This window comes from Idiotropiscis lumnitzeri, chromosome 5 (assembly GCF_059441095.1).
Source record: "Idiotropiscis lumnitzeri isolate Australia: NSW breed Sydney's pygmy pipehorse chromosome 5, RoL_Ilum_1.0, whole genome shotgun sequence".
Taxonomy (NCBI): domain Eukaryota; kingdom Metazoa; phylum Chordata; class Actinopteri; order Syngnathiformes; family Syngnathidae; genus Idiotropiscis; species Idiotropiscis lumnitzeri.
This window is the reverse complement of record NC_142395.1, coordinates 18,242,851-18,264,595: the sequence shown is the minus strand read 5'-3', so window position 1 is coordinate 18,264,595 and position 21,745 is coordinate 18,242,851. Positions and strand designations below refer to the sequence as shown.

Genomic DNA, 21,745 nt, shown 5'->3' with positions numbered 1-21,745 from the left:
CATCAAAATATTCTCCTTGTCAATGTTTTTCACATTAACGTTTGAATATTTTTTCACAAACTGATAAAATGGGTCAAATCCCACAAGGGGCCATGCCCACCGGGGTGGGCATTGCCACTCCTGGCCCCCACAAAGCTCTGCCCCTGGCGCAAGTTATTGAAGCTGTAAAATTCCACCAGAATGATGCAACATTTCTCTGATAGATGATATTATAAAATGTGTTCATCACCTGAATGATGAAAACCGTTCCAATTCCAAAAAGGTTGTCAGAGCTTTTTCACGCTTTTAGTCGTCTGCATTTTGTGAGGAGAGCAGAGCAAAGAGTGTTTTAAGTGAGGGTCCCTGTCAGCCGAGAGTGATGATGACGATGGTGATGGGAGTCGCGGGCCTCTGGGTGACCTCCACCACTGAATCACTAGTTTGCAGACGCATCGGATGGATGCGGCTGCTTATCACCCACGCGACAGTGGGAGTGAACCATTAATTATAGACGCACGTGTAATTAACCGGCACCAACCCAAACGTAGTCAAGCAACACCTCGTAATTCTCAAAAGATATTGACTCGTTCACATTCGGTAATTCTAAATAAATATTTTTGCAACAATTATTTATACATAAATGCAAATAGGGCTTTGAGACGTGAACCGTTTTGTAAGGCGTGTACATAGTGTGGCGCGCGTGTGTGTGTGTGTGTGTGTGTGTGTTAGAAGGCCACAAATCAATTACAATTATTCCCAGTTGACAATGTAATTAAAGTCAAGGCTAATATAGCGATTCCAGTCTCTTATCTGGAACGGAGACAGATTTGGAAGGAGCGCAGTGCGCATATTAAAGTCTTGCAGTTACCGCATCGAACGTAAGCGGGTTTAGAAATGCTTGCAAAAGTCGCAATTTCTATAAACTGATTTTTCGATTCCGAGCAATAGGGTATAGACTTTTGAAAATTCCATTTTGGGTTCCACGTCAATTTATCATAACGACCCAACAGTGTTAAATGTGAAATGTAAAGAACAAGCAGAGTGAAGCCACTGTCTTAAAATTATTTTTGTAATAAAATACCACAACCACTTTCCCTCTACTCATGCTCGTTGATTATGAGCTTTTGTTTTCGCTTTGCCTATTGCAAGAAAATCTTGACTCCGGTGTGGTTCGCTATGCAAGTGGGTGATCAAAACGTATGTGATAAAGTTTACAAAGATAATGTGTGGTTCGATGAGAGGTAAGACTACTAAACTTAAAAAAAAGTTTGTTGAAGTTGTTGAAATGTAAAGTTGAAATCGTGTATCTTATATGTTGTCTTTATTATAGCTGGGTTAAAGCTATTAAAACGCGACAGTGTCAAACAACTGAGAATTGTTCACACAAATTTTGGTTCATCTATTGTAACATGTCGTATTTTGTGCACGATATGTTAAATTAATTCCTCCCTCCATTATCTGTTCTGCTTCTCCTCACGCGGGTCGCGGGCGGGCTGGAGCCTATCCCAGCCTTCTTCGGGCACTCGGCGGGGTAAACTTAATCATTGGAAATGAAAATATATTGATATATTTCAAATCGATGACAGTTCCGTGCTGCATTGGAATCCCAAATAGTTTAATTTAAAATTTTAAAATATATAATCTTGAAGGCCAGTGATTCAAATCACTATCCTACTTCAGATTAAATAGCGATTAGGTCTAAATATATCAACGATTATCAAGACAAATGCCCCGTTTTTATTTTCCCCGTCATTAGTTTGCGACAATAGCTTCACTTGGTCGCTAGGCAACGGTGCACGGGTACAAATGTATTTTAGCTGAGATATTAACGAATAAATCCCACGCTGCTACAGGAAGGGTTTTACAACATAATGTTTGTTAAATGTACGACGGTTGTTTAAAAAAAATCCGTAGTCAAAAAAATGAAAGATTTGCTATTCATGAAAATTGTGTTCCTTGTTTAAACGAACGTTTGGAGACTACATGCGCAATGCAGCATTTAAGGATTTAAGCGAGTAGTTTTCCCTCGTCAGTCTTACGCACAAGCTCCACTTTTTCAGCTTGATTTAGGATACCACCCCCACCCCTCTTGTACAAGACTTGTCCATATTTAGCCCCCCAAAGTTGACAAACGTGGCCGTTGGACCCAGAAAGGGGCCTATAGTGTGTTTAAAAACAGTTCCATGTTTTGGAGCAATATATTTAGTCCTATATATGACTAGTGTTCATAAGTCATCCTCATAAAGCAGCTTTTTTTTATATGTAGAATTTGAACCACATCGCCTCATGCTGTGAGCGTAGATGCGTATTCACGTGTACGCGGAAAAATACCATGGCAATAGTGGAGTGCGCGTATGTACGTGCTTGTGACACGTTTAAATGCACGCGCCTGGCGTCCACGTATCATAGCTGCGTGCGTAACAAACGCGTCGAATCCACGCGTGTACACGCACATCCTGTCCTCTTGCCGCGGCGTGTCCCTTAAAAAAAACTCCCAATCCACGAGGCCAAATGATTTATCAAACTGCTATTATCAAGAAAATGTCCCGCCAAGGGCACCTTGCTCTGCACTGACGCACGGAGTCGGAGAAAGAAAATCGGTGCACGCTCAGGTTTGGCGCGCACACGAGCAAGTCAGCTCGCTCGCACCACTCGTCATTTCCACCGTCAACACTTTGAGCCTGTTCGGAGAACTCCGCGGAATGGTAAGTGTTCCCAAACTGCCTGTTTTTCCCTCCTTGCGTGTGGTTGCACATTCTTTTTGAACACTTTTGACTTTGTCACGGTGTTGGACTTTTCTTTGCGCTGTCGGTAGTGCTGAAATGTGCCATGCAGTCGGACTTGACTCCACTGCTCATCTCCGCGCAGATTTAAGATAATTTGGAATTTTGTCACATTTACTTATTTAACAAAGTGAGATCCAAACTGGACAATTTCAACAGTTTTGTCGAGTTCGTTCGTACAACCCTCATGTTTTCCAACCCCCCACTGCAGGTCGTCATTTGTAATTGTGCGCCCCGGGTCAACCCGCCGGAATGCCGGTGGTCGTGCATGCTTGCCCGGGAGAGCGAAGCCGCAGAGACCCACAGCAGCTTGTCTATTGCCCATTAAAAAAAGGGGGAGAAAATCTTGGACGCGTATGCGTGCGCGTGTGCGTGTCTGGCTGAATGACACGGGGGGTAAATGGGCCGTAAAATTAAAGAATCCTGCAGAACGACAGAAGAGGCGGGTATACCAAAGCAACCCCCTCCCACTGGCACAATCCCCACAGCCGGTCCAGACCATGAGCTGTGAGTGTAGAATGCGCCCCCAAAACGTCGTAGAAAGCCACTTTCCCTGCCGTTTCCTCCCCAAAGCAGACATATGCTGCATCCAGCCGTCACTCTTCCACTTTGTGCACTTGTGACACACTTTGTCGTTATCACCCCCCCACTTGCATGTTCCAGGACGAGCAGAGAAACATGGCCAAACAACCGGTGGCCCACATCCCCACACAGCAGCCGGACGCAACTGCGGGATTAACAGCCAACAAACCCGAAATCATCCCCCCAAAACCGGCCACTCCTCAGCACAACCACCCGGCACCCCAGCCGCCGCCTCCATGCAACGAGAGCCAAACTTTTTGCCCCACGGAAAATATACCGGGAGCACCGGACGCCAATAAAGCATACGGGACGTTCAAAAACAACCCACCTGTCGTCCCGGCGATGATAACGGCCAATTCGGCGTTTGGGAAGGACCCCCCGGTTTCGTCTTGCGTGGATGGGGCGCAGTACGCGGAGCAGAACAACACCGCTTCCAACTGGACCCCCATGAGCCAGACCACCGTCGTACTGGGCGTTGATGGCAACATGTCTGTTCAAACCGGCTCCTTGAGTCGAGTAAGTGTGCGAAAAGAAACGTTTGACCGCATGCTGCCTGCAGATTGTGATTTGAAAAAACAGAGTTTGTTCTTGGTGTGATTACAGCATGCTGGTAATTTGTGATTATGGATGCCATCATTCTTATCAAATCGATGCGCACCCACTAACGTGCATTATTCAACGAAATAATCACGAGTTTTTTCCAAAACGCGTGCATGACTGCAAAATGCTTGCTTGCGTTCCATGCTGGGTTTTAGTTGCAAAGGCCAATATTTTATTCGTCTGAGTGTATTGTGGAGCATGTCATGTAAATTACGGTTGTTGCGTGGTTGTGGAATGATTTTTCTTTTAAATACAGGACGAGGATTTTTGCTGAGCAAAACGTTTTTTTTTTGGCCAAGTGACACAAGGAATTGTTGCTCTCGCGATAGTTCGATTTTTTTCCCAATGCGGATGTATATTGAGCTCTACACCTGATTCCTGATTAATTCTTCTCCTGACTTGTTTCACTCACCAATTAGTAAAACTTTTCATGTTTTTTGAGACCCGCGGTGTTTTGATAAAAGTTCTGTATCGGCACAAATATACAATTTGTGGGCGGATTGTCTCAAAACCGCAAATGTGTTCATTTGTGCCCCAAAAATAATATTGGGCCCCTGGAACGTATTTTAATTTTTTATTTTTTAAATCAAGGAATAATTTTGAAAATGATCTCGTCGTTTCCTCCTCTCAGGATGAATGCGATGACGACGAGGGAGGGGACGAGAACAAGGCCAGGGGAAACTGGTCCAATAAACTGGATTTTATTCTCTCCATGGTTGGCTATGCAGTGGGGCTAGGAAACGTGTGGAGGTTTCCTTATCTTGCGTTCCAGAACGGTGGAGGTAAGAGGGCTGTAGAGTTTGACACTATATATAAGAAATAATTAAAAAAAAAAAGCACCCTGAATGCTTTCAAACACCTGCCCCCCCCAAAAAAAATGACAAAAAAACAAATGAAACTTAAGTTTATTCATAACTTCTACATAGGCCTATAACGCCACAAATTTTTATATTTATTTAACGCAATGAAAGTATTAATAATAATGATGACACGATGACATCATAATTTTACTATACGTTTTCATCAATAGCACATATTTGGATTTATAATGTTGTGTATCTAGTTTCATATAATGTGTTGAAAATGGCAGTGGTCTGCATTAAATTTGCAGTTGCCATCTGCAGGAATTTTTATTTGCAAAGTATTAATAATAATAAAATAATAACTATCAGTAGTGGTATTTGCACATTTCTGTAGCCTATTATTATTACGTTAGCAATTTTCTGTGCCCTGTGCAGAGCTGTTATTATTTTTGTTGTTTAATATAAGCCATTTTTTGTAGCCTATTATTGTCATCTTCGCAATTTTCTGTAGCCTGTCTATGCGTGTCCCTTACAGGTGCATTTTTGATCCCCTACCTGACAATGTTGGGGATCGCCGGCATTCCCATCTTTTTACTGGAAGTTTCCCTGGGTCAGTTTGCAAGCCAGGGCCCCGTGTCGGTGTGGAAGTGCATCCCGGCACTACAAGGTACACTGGCCCTTTCAATCAACTGGAAAAGCATTCATTATACTCACAGTCTCCACTTTCCTTAAGAGTAATTTATATATTTCGTCTCATTTATTTATTTTAGGTTGCGGGATTGCCATGTTGATAATATCTGTCTTGATAGCCATATACTATAATATTATTATGTGCTGGACACTGTACTACCTGTTCGCTTCGTTGAAGGGCTCACTGCCATGGGCTAACTGTAGGAATGCGTGGAACACGGTGGATTGTAAGGACAAAGACATGCTGCTATTAGGTAAAACACACACGCACACACGCACGCGCACACTCATACGCACTTTCACAGCTTCTGCACGGCACACACACGCACACGGACGCACGCACAGTTCACAATGCGCAATGCGTCACGATTCTCTGTCGAGGTGTCCTGCAGAAAATGAAGTCTGACCTGTGATCTATGCGGTAGTTTCCATTCAACTCCTCAAAAGCATGTCCATTTAATTTTCAGTTGAGTTTTCACGAGACAGACAACCTCAATGTGACCACATATATTTTTGATGTGTTAATCTATGTTTTGCCTCATCAGATTAAATTGTTTTAAAAACATAATAGCAGTTGTAGATTTCCTAATTTCGCAAATAAAATGCAAATATGCAAATAAAAATGTTAAATAATGTTTTGGCTGTGGTAAAATGTAAAGGAATATGGTTGAAAGGAGTATGCGTCGAATTTGTATTGAAATTTAACGAATTTCTCGTGATTTTTGCCTCTTGAGATTGTGTGAATTCAGCACAAAAAACTGCTTGCTTGACATATTTACTGTACTGCCTGAGCTGCAGCTACTGCAGTGCTGCTGCAGTGTGCGCAGCACTGACCCCGTGTGGCTGTTTGAAGAACTGCTAGCAGTTCTCCCCTCCCCACTCTCACACTTCGCCCCCGCCGTCCAGAACGTCGAACAGCTCTTACTCTTTTAATATTTGCTCCGTCAGATGTGAACTTCTTTCGAAGACACATTTTATGACAAGTCTGTGTTTAATTAGGAGAGTCTTTTCTGACATAGCAGCGTGTGCGTGTGTTAAACTGTATGTAGTTTCGTCACGTGACACGTCTCATCAGAATTGGCTATAGTACTCCGATTGTGTACTCGCGTTGAAGTAGCTACATGGGCCGTGTTGTTATTTAAAAGATGATTAGTGCCGTGAAAACATGTTGCCTCCGTTTGGGTAACGTTCCGAATGAAATCCTTAAAAAGGTGTGAGATTAGCAAACGATAACAGCTGGGAAAAAAATACACCTTACAAGCATGTTTTTCAGCGGAAACATATAACTTAAAATTTTATTATTTTTAACTTTATGGGAGGGACAGTATTGCTTTTCCGCATCTGTTGTTGTCGGTGTTAATACTTCTGTGTTTCATGTTCTTCCATGTTTTTCCAGTCGGAGGAAGAAAGAATAATAATCCACTTTTCACAAGGAACTGTCATCGAAAGTACAGATCTGTTTTCAAATAGCATTCAAAGCAAAAAAGCTGTCAGAAAAATAATCATTGGAGTAAAGCACAGATACGAAAATCGTCTTATGTGCAGTAAATAACGGTTAAATACGAAGGACAAATTATTTGAACTGTTTCTCATCTCTCAAATCCGGTGCTTATCAAAAAATGATCGTGTCTGCCTTAATTTGTGCAAACATAACTTGTTTCGTCCAAATAATGTTTATTCATTGGAACAGGTTGAACAAATGAATGGCAGAAGGTCCAATATACCAACCAATCCACCTACTGCCATTCATACAACCAGAGGTGTAGCATCAAACTCTGGGCCTCCATACATACGTCTGCCTCCAGCCCACCCTAACGCCAACCCAGCAACTCCCTCCACACAGTGCACAGTCCAGGTTTCCACGGGGGCCCCTGTCCACAGCCTTTTTCATATGTAACACACCTGATTCCAATGATCAGCTCAACTGCAAGCTTTGCACAAGCCTTAGTTCACGATTCCCTAATTGAATCCGATCTGTCAGGGCGAGAGAAACATCTAAAGACAGACTTGGAGACCTCTCCTGTCTCGTGAACAAAATTCAAGCCTATCCCCAAAGTAGCCTACACTAAAACAAGTAGAACAATTTCGTTCCTACAGGTTAGTTAAAAAAGTTGCAAAGGCAACTGTACCTTTTCCAATTTCCCCTTCCTCACCATTCCTCAACTTCCCCAGTCTTTTCTTGGCTCCCATCCGTTTTGAAATTCGTTGCAAGCGTCAAATTCAAAATGAGTAAATATTTGCAAACTATCATCAGCATGAACGTTGTTGCGTTTGTAGTGTATTCAATTGAATATAACTCGGAAAGGATTTACAAATGGTCATCTTGTTTTTAGTCCACATTTTAAGCAACATCCTAAATTTATTAGGTATTTTTGTGACTTTTTTTTTTTTTTTTTTTACATGTTCTTTGTTTTAATAAATGTTCGGATCCTTCTATGAATCAAACTAAAGCATTTGGTTTCTTCTCTGAACAGACTCCTGCATCTTGCGGGACAGAAACATGACCTCAATCAAGAACTCCTCTTTTTGTCTGTCCGCCAACACGGTTGGAAACCTGAGCAAACTATTAAACATGGCCGTGGAAGGTGGAAAGACGTATGTCAGCCCCAGTGAGGAGTACTTCAAGTGAGTGAAGCTTCTAGCTGGTGAGAAAAAAATAATCGAATCTATGCAAATGTATGTTCTATGACATGCATCCCTGAAAGATACGATTGGTTTTAAGCTGTCAAGTGAACATATCACACATTTTTCCGGCCAACTGGATGTCCAGATTTATATTCTCCTTTATGCTTTACAAATGCAAAGACTTAGCAAAAAAAAATGTGGAATTGCAACTTCCTCAAGAGCTGTATTTAAAAAAAACATATTTTGCAAAAAGTAATGTTTGGAAAGACACTTTTATAATTATACCTTGCAGTATAGTGCAGAACTGACAGCATCATGATGTTTGCAACGTTTTGGTTCCCTCATTTAGCTACGTGATTGGAGCATTGTCTTTTTAAAGGTTTCTAATGTCTGAGAATGGTGTCACATTTGGTGTGTGATTTATTTATTTATTTATTTTAATTTTTTTTATTGAGCCGCTCCCCTCTCATAAGTCAATTTTCTGACAAAGCACTCTTAAAATATAGCAAGAAACTGTACAGTATTGCAGTATTGACCGTTTAGTGTTGTTGTGTGCTGGTGTTTGATGACTTTTCCTGCAGGTACAACGTGCTGCACATCTCCAAAGGAATTGAATATCCAGGAGACATTCGCTGGCCTCTGGCAGGCTGTCTGTTTCTGGCTTGGGTCATTGTCTATGCCTCTTTGGCCAAGGGAATCAAGTCATCAGGGAAGGTAATGTTGCTGTTTTGCACAACTACAGCATTAAAAAAACAACACATTGAAAAAAACAGCTCATCCGCACAATTACCTCCATCACATCACAGTTACTTTTCAAAACTTTTCATCTGTCAGTTATTGTAGACCTGAATCGCCTGTATTTTTCTTGTAGTTTCACCCCTCAAATAACCTACACATACACATAACTACTCATTCATGTTAAAATGAACCATTTTAGAAATCATTTTGAATGTCATTTGATATCTTAATAAATGGATGGCACATGCGTTATGATAGAAGGAACATTGTCCCTCCCAACGTATTAACTAAAGAAGTAATCACGATCATGACAGTTAATACGAACTAGTGAAGCAGTTTCGCAATTCTCTGAACAGTTGATCATAAAACGTTTTAAGAAACTACTCAATTAAGAAAAAGCGTATTGTATGGGGTTAAAAGTGGAGGGAGTTGGACTAAGCAATCAGTCTTTTAGCATACTGCCCTCTTGTGGACGAAATTACACATTGCATCCTCTTGAAAGTAACCCTGAAGAGGAAAATTGTGTATTTTGTTGTGGATTCCAGCTTGTTCATACTTTTAATATATTTGCTAATCCAAAAAAAAAAAAAAGTATTTCAAGCATAATTCAATGAAAATTTTACACTCATAAAAAGTTAGGGCTATGCACTTCCGGGTGGACATTTCAGGATGACCTCAAACGCTCTATCGGCGAACCATTCTTTGTCCTTTTGCACAACTCGGTGTTATCGAAACGAGCTGAAGAGCAAAATTCGGATCAGGTTTTGGATCCAGGACTGTTTCTTTGCCTTTTTGCCTTAATGTCACTTCCAGTCGATTTTTATCTCGATGCAACCCACTCATGAGTCATGACACAGTGACTATAAATTCAGTGGGCATTTCCCTCAGAATATTTGGTTGGAAGCTTTGCAAAGGCTTCATACTGTTGTTCTCATGATGTGAAAACTGTTAAAACTGTTTCAATACCACATGTAATTAAACCAGGAACTATTTAAGTGGACCAAACAGCTGTTCGCTCCATGTTAGAGAGCAGCAAGATAGTTCTGAAATGTGTGAGATGTGCGTTCAGAAGTTATTGTGCATTTTATGTTCATCCTGAAATGTACTTTTCTGTCATGTATTCAAAAAGCTGTTTGTTGTGTATTCCTGTCGCTATTGTCAGATGAGTTTTTTTCATTCCATTCCATTTCACAAAAGCTGAACATCCTTACTCCTTTTGTGAGCTCTGTGCACATTTCTTCCACATCACAGAGAGAACCCGAACACACTCATCATGTTAGGAGCACCCGCATTCATTGTGTTGTTTTATTCAGCCCAGAATATATTTCACGTGTTTTAATATTTAACTATTTTTCTTTCCTGTGATTTCTTCTGACAGGTGGTGTATTTCACAGCCACTTTTCCCTACGTGGTTCTGGTGATCCTGCTGATTCGAGGTGTGACCCTCCCTGGAGCTGCTGACGGTATCCTCTACTTCATCACACCAAAGTGGGAAAAACTCATGGATGGAAAGGTGCATGATGCTGCCGTGTTTTACCTCAGTGCGCGACTATTTCACCTGATAATTTCTGAAAAGTTTCATTCTCCTTTGGGCTCCTAATGTGGAGTGTCTCCTCCCGTAGGTGTGGAAAGACGCAGCCACTCAGATCTTTTTCTCGCTGTCTGCTGCTTGGGGAGGCCTGATCACGCTCTCCTCTTACAATAAGTTCCACAATAACTGCTACAGGTAAACACACAAAAGGTAAACTATGCTTCAAACTGTCACCGTATGACGATGCACTTGTTAGGAAGACAGAAGCCTTCATTTCAAAATAGGGATGTTTGTGACGATTTGAAATAGCAAAAAGGTCTTCATTAGGACTTGACGCTTGTGTTTGGTGTCTGAGTTGTGCATGTGTTTGTTGTGTCGCCATGATTTGTATTTTTTTTTAACCAAATACAAAAACGACTTGGAATTTGTTCCTTTATTTTTAACAGAATTCACCAGGAAAGCGCAAATTATTTTTACAGGCACTGTTAAGCCCTTCACGTAAAATGTTTTGACCTCAAAAACTTTGGGTGTTCAGATGCAAGGCGGCTAGTGTGCATGGAGATGAAAAAGCGGGATAATTTTCAAGTAATCAAATAAACAGCCCGACAGATAACAAAACACTTTTAGTGGCATTTTAAGTATTAAATAATGAGGAAAATGTTGGAGATCCAGCACTTTTTTTTTTTTTTTTTTTTTTTACCAAACATGAACTCTGCTTGTTTATTTTCTCAGACACAGACTACACACAAAAAATGTTTTGCAAGCTTTGTAAAACTCAAAAAAGATTTCGACCACATTAACCTCAAGTATGATATGATGTATGTGTCACTGAAAGAAGAATAATAGATCATATTTTATTGTATAGGAACCTTCCCTATTCATTGTTCAGATTGTTTTCTTTTTTGCTGCCTTTAGAGGGCGCTCCTGCATCTTCATGTGTGTACTCTAATATGGTGCTGACTTGCTAAGTCATGTCGAAAGTTTTGTATTTTTTTTATTTCAAATTATTTTCCTCTTTGTTTTTGGCATTGGTTTCAGTGAGTGTATTTTTTTCAAGCAGCGAAGCAGAAAGATGCCAAATTGAAAGTTTTGTTTCTCTCGTCTTTCTTTGCTCCGCAGGGACACCATCATAGTGACGTGTACAAATAGTGCCACCAGCATATTTGCTGGCTTTGTCATCTTTTCTGTCATTGGTTTCATGGCACATGAGTTGGATGTGCCAATTGACAAGGTGGCAGATGAAGGTAGGAAAGCAAGCTAGCGTGCATCGTCTTAGCTAGTGCGAATTATTGCATCACACCTGGACAACTATCTGGGGAGACACATTTTGCAATTTCATATATACTTAAATGTGTGTGTGGGTGTGTGTTTGCGTGTGTGTGTGTATGACCCAAGGTCCAGGCATAGCATTTGTGGTCTATCCAGAGGCTCTGACCAGACTTCCCCTGTCTCCATTCTGGGCTATCATCTTCTTTCTCATGCTCCTGACTCTTGGCCTGGATACCATGGTAACCGTTAGCTCGTCTGTATGTTTTTTTTTTCTATGCATCTGCTTGGGCGTGCTAATAAACTGAAGTGAGAAGAGTTCCCGAAAGTACATAAGCCTATTGTTACAACACATAGGTACCAGTGGTAGCTGGGAGCGAATGGTCGACAATGGGGCGGACTGCATGATATTGGGATAACATGCGATCTGTGGTATGGATTTTGACTATAGCGATATTGATATTAGTGCAATATTTAAATGACTTTTTCACAAGAAGTCATTTTTTTTTCATGCGGCAAAAAAAGCTAGCGCAATGTGTTCTAGGCTAATTAATTGTAATTAATAATAATTGTATATATATATATATCATCTTTTAATGTAGGAATATATATATATATATATATATATATATATATATATATATATATATATATATATATATATATATGATCTGTATGTATGTGACCCAATGAAATATTTCAACTTCAGCTGACTTGGGCCAGTCATGCTCAGCCGGCCGACTCCCAAAGGAGAATGTGAGCGTGACCCCTGGAAGCACATCAGAACCTTACGCAAAGCAGAAATGTACAAGCTCCATTGTTGAGTTTGTCTGCTTTAAACTCCCCATCTTTACAAGCTTAATGCCAAAGTGATTACTGCTGCGCACATTGACCCAATTAACATAATTGGCCATTGATGCAGCCCATTGGGACAGATGTTGGATGAAGTGCTCTGCAACTCTCCAAATACGAGGGTGTCTGCGTGATTCGAGCGAAAGAGGCTTAGATTGAGTGTTTTGGGTGCAAACTAAAAACGTAAGCTAGTAAAATGCGATTTATGGCAAAGACTTTTATGACAATAACAAAAACATTGGTTTTTCTTTTGCATCGGTGTTAAGAAAACTGAGTAGTATCTTTGCAATATGAGATTTTTTTAAAAGTCATTTACTCATTCAAGATTTAATCATCTTCCTACATTAAAAGATGAATTGTCATGCAAGTCACAGGACATTACAAGATTGTATGAACAACTTCTTTCTTAGAGCATCCAAATCGCCTTCAAACCTGAGCAACAAATTCCAGATCCAAATATAACACGGTCAGATTCACATCTTGATCAAACAGACGAAGAGGTCACAGCAGCACGCAAACAAACAGGAAGAGTAAATGATGTCTCTTTGATTAGACACTGGCGGCTCGGAGGAAGCCGAGAAAGCAGTTTGACTCAAATCGACTTTAGATGTTGGCAGGAAATTAGTTTGGGGAGAGAGATGCCATAAGAGGTGGATAGATGAGTGCAACAGGGCCCTTTTTTTTTTTTTTTAAACGCATGCACAGAGCCACCACTGTCACTTGCATGTTTTGTCTATCCATCCTCTTTTCGCCGAGGGCGCCGAGCCTTTTTACCATCTTATAATATTTTAAACTCTTGACAGCCTGCACCTGCAGGGTTTCCCTGCGGCAGTCTAAACCCTTTGCCGTGATTTGTTTTTCAATCTGTTTTTGCTCAAGATTTAATACATATTTTACTTCATTTAAAATATAAAGGGGAAAAAATGCTGCGGCATCGGAAGCGCCCAATGAGCAGCGTGTGTTTACCGTGAAGTAGCCCACCCGTTTTAACATCATAATCAGACTTCAGTTACTCTTCAAATATTATAAAACATTACTACGCACAAGATGTTTATTTCTACCTGAAGCTGATGTCAGTGTTTTAACGTGTAGTACCTTCTTTCGCCACTAAAGGCAGTTGAAGTTAACCACCTTTTGTGAGCAGTAGTGAATAAGAATCAACACGATTTAAGCGACACATGCTAAGCCAAGGTGATTTCTCACGCGCATTTTGCATGTGATTAATAAAATCCCGGAGGATACTAGATTCCTAACACCATCATACTCATTAAAGAACTCAACAAATAATTGCATTTTGCAACACGTAAGAAAAGGAAAGTCTGGTATTTACATCTTGTGCACAATGAGGCATGGCGGGAGTCTTTAACTTCACTTTGTAGCAAAAATGCTCAGTTCTGTTGCATGAACAGTGCTGTCGACAGAGGGTTGTTTAGCTTCAATAACTTATGTAAAATTAAAAAAAAAAATCAAGTTTAAATTATATATTAATTATATATTATAAATGATGAGTTTTGCCATTACGTATATATCAAGCAAGAAAGACAGCATCAAAAATGTATTATGTTGAGGTTTAACAAAAACAAGTATTTAAATATTCCAGAAAAGCCTCATTATTTTTTTTAAGTCAAAAAGTTGTCTTTATTTTTTTTTCACAAAAACAAATGTTATTCTTAAATGTCACTGTTAAAAATTCACTACAGCATAAGTGAGAAAAATAAGTTTTTGGTTTGGCAAATTTGTTGGTATCCTCTAAATGTGACTGTTAAATGAACTCGCAATCTAAATTAGTTCCTTTTATAATCAAGCAATCAGTAAAGTAACAAAGTTCCTTTTTCAAGCTATCTGTGGCAACTCTGCTCGTCCATCATGCAATGTATCATTCCCAACCGCTGCTGCCATATTTGCGCCCCCTGCTCTTTCCTTTCTCAGTTTGCAACAATTGAGACCATTGTGACCTCTGTGTCGGACGAGTTCCCCAAGTACCTGAGGAAGCACAAACCAGTCTTCACCCTGGTCTGCTGCGTCGCCTTCTTCATTCTCGGATTTCCCATGATCACGGAGGTATCGTGTGCCTAAGACAATTCTAATCTTAAAGTTTTTTTGTTAAAGGTGCGATTTAGATTTAGGTTTTACATGAGCCAGTTCATATGTATGAGTCAGTGTGAAATGTTCATTGTTCATCATATCTTTGTGTGTGTGTGATAGAATGGCATGTACATGCTTCAGTTGGTGGACACGTATGCAGCCTCCTACTCGTTGGTCATCATTGCCATCTTTGAGCTGGTGGGGATTTCTTATCTCTATGGTGAGTACAGCAACTCTTGGGCTACAGCCTGAAACATTTCTGGCACAGTGAAAGGTCATCCTTTTTAGAAGGTCGTGATTGGGTTTAATAAAAGTGAGTCAAGTTGACATTGTGTGCAAGCTGCGGGTGACTACGCACTGTGGTGTTATGTACAAGTCACATTTTCAGTGTTTTGGTTATTTCTTGTCGCACTAAGATAACGTTTTAATTTGCTGGGATTAGATGAAGAGGGGTTTACACACGCACACACAATGCACACACACACACGCTGAATTTGAAGTTCTATAGCTATTTTGAAAATGTCAGACCCCACACATGCCAGAGAAAATATTGGTGAAGTGTTAACTTATGGCTCATATCGTGTGACGTACTCAAGATGACCAACATGGCACACGGCACACGCATACATTATTTGGAAAGTCAATATTATCTGATGTCTGTTGTACTGTAGGACCGAGACGAAACTGAAAGCGGTCGCATGGAGTCACGGGGGCATCCACACCGCCGAAAAATACAAAGCCAATGCAAGAGTAGTACGACAGTAATCTAAAAAAATAAAATAAAATAATAATTCTGAAGAAACTGGGCTAAAAATTGCAAAGGAGAAAAATAACTACGCTGTTCTTATCTATTAACTAGATTGCAGTTGCAAACTCTCCATCTTGTAATATTTATTGTGGTTAAAGACACTTTATACAAACATTGAAATGACTTGCTCCTCTTTGTGTGTCAGGAAAAAGCTCTCAACCCAACTGGCTATCATTACGTTTTTCGCCATATTCACCAAGTCTTGGCCCAACTTTGTGTTGACCATGCACAAGGATCTCTGATCGTAAATACCAAGCGGGTTTGACGTTCTTGGCTCGTTTTTCTAGCGGATCTATGGTGGGAATCACTGCAGCACCAAAGCAGGGCTGACAAAGACAAAGGAGCCGCAGTTGGCTGGCTGGTCGCCATGCATCGATTTACACTAATTGATTTCTGTCTTTGTTCTTAATACCAGTTTTCCGTCTCTCTCAATTTAAATCCATAGTGTTGTTTATAGTTATTTACAACGTATCAACTGAGGTTCTAGTCATAAAGTGAAGTAGCATTTTAAATATTTAGTCACAATCAGTATTTGGATTGAGTGATTTGCGGGATTGATCCGTCTGGCGCGTGTCATTCTAGTTTTGGCCACTAGATGTCTCTGTCGTAAAGCGAAGCACGCACAGCGCAAACGAAACTGTTCACCTGCAGTTTGCCTGGCTGTCAGATAGCTTGTCACACCGACTGCCTCTTTCTGCCACTCAGTGTCATTTGTCAGACAAGAATGAGGAATGAAGGCACCTGCTCCATCCTCCTTCTTGGGCAAGACAGGGAATGATCATAATCCCAGATTTGGGATTTGTCGCCTCGTTTAAGAGACCGTTTAAACTGTGGTTTGGTGACTTCATGCAATTTCTCCTCTTATTTCATTTATTCATTTGCCCCACTATGCAGGGCTGCAAAGGTTTTGCGAGGATATTGAAATGATGATTGGTTTTCAGCCCAATCACTTCTGGAGACTTTGCTGGGCCTTTGTGACACCGACCATTTTGACGGTGAAACACGCACACGCACACGCACACGCACGCGTACACACACCTGCACACGGAGTTTAAAACTGTCCATTTTATTGCATTCCACGTTCCAATTTCTCTGCAACGCTAGAACGTGAAATGACTTTCTTTTACTATTCCTATCATGTCTCAAAGTCTAAATAGTTTTTCGATAGCAGGTTTAAAGTAGGGTGACATCATTGTGGTGTATTTTTCTTTTATTGTTTTGAATGGACTCGCAGTTATTTTCTGAACTTGTCAAAATGCTAATTTCCAGCACTTTCATGAATACTTTAAAACTGCTGTATGCATTTGTTTATCCGTCTACCCATCCATTTTGTTCCTCGTGGGCTTTTCAGGGGCTTTTGTGAGTTTGAAATACCCAATTATTTTTTTTTCTGTTTAATGAAACATATATTAAATGTGTATTTTAGTAAGCTTCCCATTTCACTTTAATCGATATTTATGATCTCCCCTTTGATTGATATGCCTCTTTGGGAAATAAAATAGTTGGGCACAAATCTCCATGTTTAGCACCACACAATGAGGAAAAATTGTGCCGTCTAATGTGTGTGCTTGCATGTTATCTGGCAGAGTTTGCCCAATGCACGACTTCCCTTCCTTTCAATATTGGCCATGAGACTGAATTTATATTAGTAATAGTGCTAAAAATTGCTGTAGCGCCAAAGCAGGGCTGACGATGACAAATGGAGCCACAGTCGGCTGGCTAGTCGTCATGCAGTTCTCGTGAGAGATTCCATTTTCTTGGGGAGCTCATCGATTCACACTAATTTATTTCTGTCTTTGTTCTTATTGCCCATTTCCTACACTTACTCAATTCCAGTAGAAAATGCTGTTTATCGTTATTTTGCTCTTCTTTGCCAATTCTTTCGAACACATTTTATGGCAGCTGTCATTGTTTCGATTGTATAGCGAGCGGCGAGCGTTTTTAATACAACTCTTTTTACAGTGCCTGTAGTAGCCAAAAGTGTTGCCTCTTTTTTTTCTTTCTAGAGGCAGGACAGTACCAGTACATAGATCACATCTTAAGGCGTCATGGCATGGCTTTATCCTATTCCTGGTACATGAATTCAAGTCGCTCGGCTTTGTTTGCCTGTGACAAAAAGTGGTGCGTTACTACGTAACAGACAATTGCCAGGCGGCTGCTGAAGAGAATTAATATTTATGAATTTTTGTTAAGTTAAGTCAAGAAAGAGATTTTATATATACATATATATGGTGAAATCCAGAAAGATTTCTGGCTGTCAAAATTAAAGTGTTAACTCTGGAGGTTCATTTTACAATTAAATAAAAAACAGAAGGAATGAGGACCACAGGCATTATTTTTGCTGCAATTGCAAGCTACTGTGTGTAGTTCAACATGCCTTTTGTTGATTTGTTGATCGTGCAGGGCATCCTGATTCTAAGTCTTTCTCAGTGGAGTGTTATGACATACGAGGACTACACCTACCCCACCTGGTCTATGGTGCTGGGATGGCTCATGGTTATTTTTTCCGTCATCTGGATCCCCATCATGTTTGTCATCAAGATGTACCTCGCTCCCGGCTCCTTAATTGAGGTAATTATTGAGAGAAGCACTGTTGGCAAATCAGCAATCTGATTCTCATCAGCAGGGAAGGACATGCTGCCAGCTGAGTATTCACATCGCCGTTTTTTTTCCCGTTTGTTTTGTGTTTGAAGGTCCCGTTTAATTACAGTTGAATACTGTATGAAATTAAATGTTCTCTCGCTACCTCTGTTTCCACAGCAGCTTTAACCGCTTGTTCAAGTGTGAACCTGTGTGAACTTTACATAGATTGTTTTAAATAAACATTTTGAACAACAAATGTTTTTTAACAAAAACGTTAGCTTTATTTTTTTTAACCTTCTTTTAAGCAGGTAGGTCATGCAACACAATTTAATTAAAAAAAATGGCATGCAACAAACATTTTGACAAATATGGGGAGAAAGCTGTCTCAAAATTGTTCATGCAAATTTTCGCTACTCGTGCTTTTCAGATCCACCAATATAGCTGTGATTTTCATGTTTTTCAAATCCTCAAGTACAGCTGGAGTTTTTTTTTCATGTTCTGTCTGCATTTAGAAATAGAAATAGAAATAGAAATCCCTTTATTGTCATTGTACTCAAGTGTGCAACGAGATTAGAGACTCAAGTCATGATTTGTCATTTGTAAATATTCATTTGTGCTTGCGAATTAAATTAATTAAGAGTGCATTTGTGGATCAGTGGGCACTCGCATTTATTTTGGGGCTAAACGCCACACAGGCTCAAGATAATCACGCCTAGGTGTCGACAGGCCCATTCCTACTCCGTCCGCTAGGAGGCAGTGTTGCTGTCTTCACTGAACAGAAACGAGTAATCTGAATTTTTGTTTAAAAATTGGAATTTAAAAAACGGAACATGAGTCTTTATCTGATCTTCTACTATGTGTTTAACACAAGTTGACAACTAAAATACAACCGTAAATTGTTTCCCTCCAGTTCGCTTTGAATTGATATGGTTCTGGCGCTGCTACCTTTTTGGCTTCTGCTGCAATGTAGCTGCAGAAGACAAACACCTCCCAGTTTGTGAACATCCCAGACAAGTTTATGGATCTGGAAAACACGTGAAAATCATGGCTATATTTGTGTGAGTCATTTGGAGTCAAATAGAAGGCACCTTTTGCACAGCTCACATCACAGTTTTAAATTTTATTCTACTCCTATTATTATTAACTGTGAAGAATGAAAAAATGCTTATGGAGCAACTGCATTTACTGCACGGCCATTTAATAAGCCTGAGCCGCATTTCTAATTGGGGCGAGCCACATGGAGGGTTTGGTGTGCGCCCTTTAACAGCAGCCAGTGAGGGGTCCAATTGTAAATTTCTGCAGACATTTGGATGATGATGGTGAATATTTTCCAAGAAAAAGCAAAAAGTTCTTCTCAATTTTTCTACATAATTGAACATGTATCAGGATAATTGGGTCGCAAGTTCACACAAACACAAGCAAGTATCAGGAATAATGCAGCAACCTCTGTTTCTCCTCTCACAGCGTCTGAAGCTGGTTTGTTCCCCTCAGCCCGATTGGGGTCCCTTCCTGATGAAGCACCGTGGAGAACGTTACAAAAACATGATGGACCCGCTGGGAACCAGTTCCCTGGGTCTCAAACTGCCCCCTACGGACTTCCAGCTCAGTTCCTTCTAGTAACAGTAGCCCCCCGGAGAGCTCGAACCTTGGCCGAGGGTGTCAGGAAGTGGAACCCTTTTCTTCTCCACCTTCCCTCTGCCTCACCCCCCCCCCCACTTTGCGTTTCCCCTCCCTCTCCTTTTGTCTTCCTCCATTTCTCACTCTTCTCTTGGGGAGAAGGGCTGCCCTGGTGGAATCATCTCCACTGCTGCTGCTGCTTTGTGCTCAGCTCAGCCGATAGTTTATCATTGCCTCCCACTCATGATGGTTTCTGATTTGACCACAACCTTCGTGGGGACTCTGATTCTTTGTGACCTCTTGTCATTAATGGACAGAGTTGCAATCTGCAATACCTTAGCTGCTCCCTATGGAGTCATGTGTCTATGTGGCTGTGTGTGTGTGTGTTGTGGCGTGTGTGTGTGTGTGTGCTTGCAACCATATTTATGTGGAAAAAAAGTCTCAACACAAGCAGACAAAGGAAAAACCCGTGAGTGACAAAGACGATGGTTTGAAAATCTATTCCATCACCACGCACGTGAATATATTTGCGGTACAAATGTCATGGCTGCTCCTTAATTTTCCCCCCAAAAAACCAACAAAAACAACAGTATGCAATTCTTTGATTTTACTTTCTACTTCAGCAGCGTGTGTTGATAATAGCCACTGCTTTCCGTGATAGGAAGTGGAGATTAGAAAATCAGGAATTTATGCCTCCTCGGTCCGTGTAGCGCAGTCGATGCATTGCGATCACCACTTTCATTCGATACACTTTGGCCTTGGATGACTCTGCCGTCTCATAGATGCTTGCGGCGAAATTTGTCTGTGACCAGAGGGACTCTTTGTGAGTCTCTCTTCTTTTTTTTTTTTTTTTTGGGCATCATACCGTATCTTATCTCTCTCTATATATGTAAGTCACGCCAATCTGCCCTTTAGTTAATGATAAAGAAGCCATTTAACCTTTTGAAAGCTCTAAAAGTCAGCTTGTGTGCATCTATTTAGTGTATTTATTGCAGTAGGCTATTGTAGGTGTTGTGAATTTAATAGCCATTTGTGAAAACGTCATAATGGGCATTGCATTAATGGGCTCACTCACAAAATTATACATATATATAATATATATGTATATATGTATATGTATATATATATATATATATATATATATATGTATATATATACAGACTATATCTGTAGCTTTTAGCAGGATGCGCTAGCACAACAGACTGAATGTGTGCGTGTTGTTTTTCTATAGCTACGTACAAAGTGTAGGTTTTGTGTGTGTGTTGTCATGCCCGACAACGCTTGGAGCAGCTGTTACATGTGGCAAGGCGATAAGCCAGAAAAAGTTTTCTCACTTCCTGGATGGTGTGTTTGTCTGTTATACGAGATAGCTTCCGGAGACCTCTTTGCCATTTCAGACGAATGCTTCTTGCTTCTCTGTATGTCCGCTTGAAAACAGGGTCTCAGGTATTCACAATTCCGTCAATTGACTCTGCTCGTTGGAGGAATGATGGGATTCGATGCAGAGGAAAAACAGTATTGTTATGCTATGTGGGACACCCTCACAGGAGTGCTTTTTCAATCTTTCTACAGTGCTAAAGCAAAGAAAAGATTTCCGCCATGACCACTGTACCACACTGTTGACTAGGTATTTAAATGTAAAAATACAGTCGGGGTTGCCGTGCGTGTTTGGTCCACCGGCAACTTACTGCAAGTAGGCATGTTTCCCTTTTCTGGGAACAACTTATAAGCTATCTAGAGTTTATGTAAATGTTCTATGTAAATGTAGCCGAGGCTCACTCTTTAAATGCAACATGACGGGAAGTGTTCGAAATGGTGGGCTACTAATCGGCCTGTGGGCTCAAGCACTTCCGAGGCCGTGAGTCCGACTGCACGTTTAATTGTGGCTCGGCTGTCGTAGCGTGTTCAGCAGGTTTCAGTGGATTGCAATAAACTGTTGCTCAGAGATGGGGAAAGTCTCTGATTCTCGAAGCCATGCCTACTCGTATGAACTTAAGAACACATTTTAGTGACATTGTGAAAGCGAAACAATGTGCACATTGATAAATAGTTAGCCTGCTTACTCCAGAGTGTTGCTTTTATTGAGCGCTTGTGTATTTAGCTTGAGTCACTCACATGTGATGTGTGTATATCCCTGTGTGCGCGTGTTTGCCTTCGTGTTAGTTTTTACTGTATTCAACTATCAATCAAATGTTTGCAGGGC

At 40.6% G+C, this 21,745-nt stretch overlaps 1 protein-coding gene across 1 annotated transcript; it reads left to right on the top strand.

Annotated features, from left to right (window-relative positions):
* Positions 1-3,416: 3,416 nt before the first annotated feature.
* slc6a5 (solute carrier family 6 member 5) lies at positions 3,417-19,852 on the top strand. Its single transcript, XM_088296940.1, has 15 exons — positions 3,417-3,860; positions 4,576-4,726; positions 5,283-5,414; positions 5,518-5,691; positions 7,912-8,062; positions 8,644-8,776; positions 10,179-10,313; positions 10,423-10,526; positions 11,451-11,575; positions 11,727-11,839; positions 14,379-14,510; positions 14,655-14,754; positions 16,237-16,337; positions 17,746-17,913; positions 19,390-19,852. Exons 1-15 carry the CDS (start codon positions 3,417-3,419, stop codon positions 19,540-19,542), a joined length of 2,316 nt encoding a protein of 771 aa, XP_088153066.1. The 3' UTR covers positions 19,543-19,852.
* The last annotated feature ends 1,893 nt before the right edge of the window (positions 19,853-21,745 follow it).

What these genes read in the sequence shown, in the direction of transcription:
- slc6a5 (XM_088296940.1), top strand. Translation starts at nt 3,417, where the DNA reads ATGTTCCAGGACGAGCAGAGAAACATGGCCAAACAACCGGTGGCCCAC. An exon ending in TGCGTTCCAGAACGGTGGAG is followed by an intron (nt 4,727 to 5,282) that starts GTAAGAGGGCTG and finishes TGTCCCTTACAG; the next exon opens with GTGCATTTTTGATCCCCTAC. An exon ending in CTCCCGGCTCCTTAATTGAG is followed by an intron (nt 17,914 to 19,389) that starts GTAATTATTGAG and finishes CTCCTCTCACAG; the next exon opens with CGTCTGAAGCTGGTTTGTTC.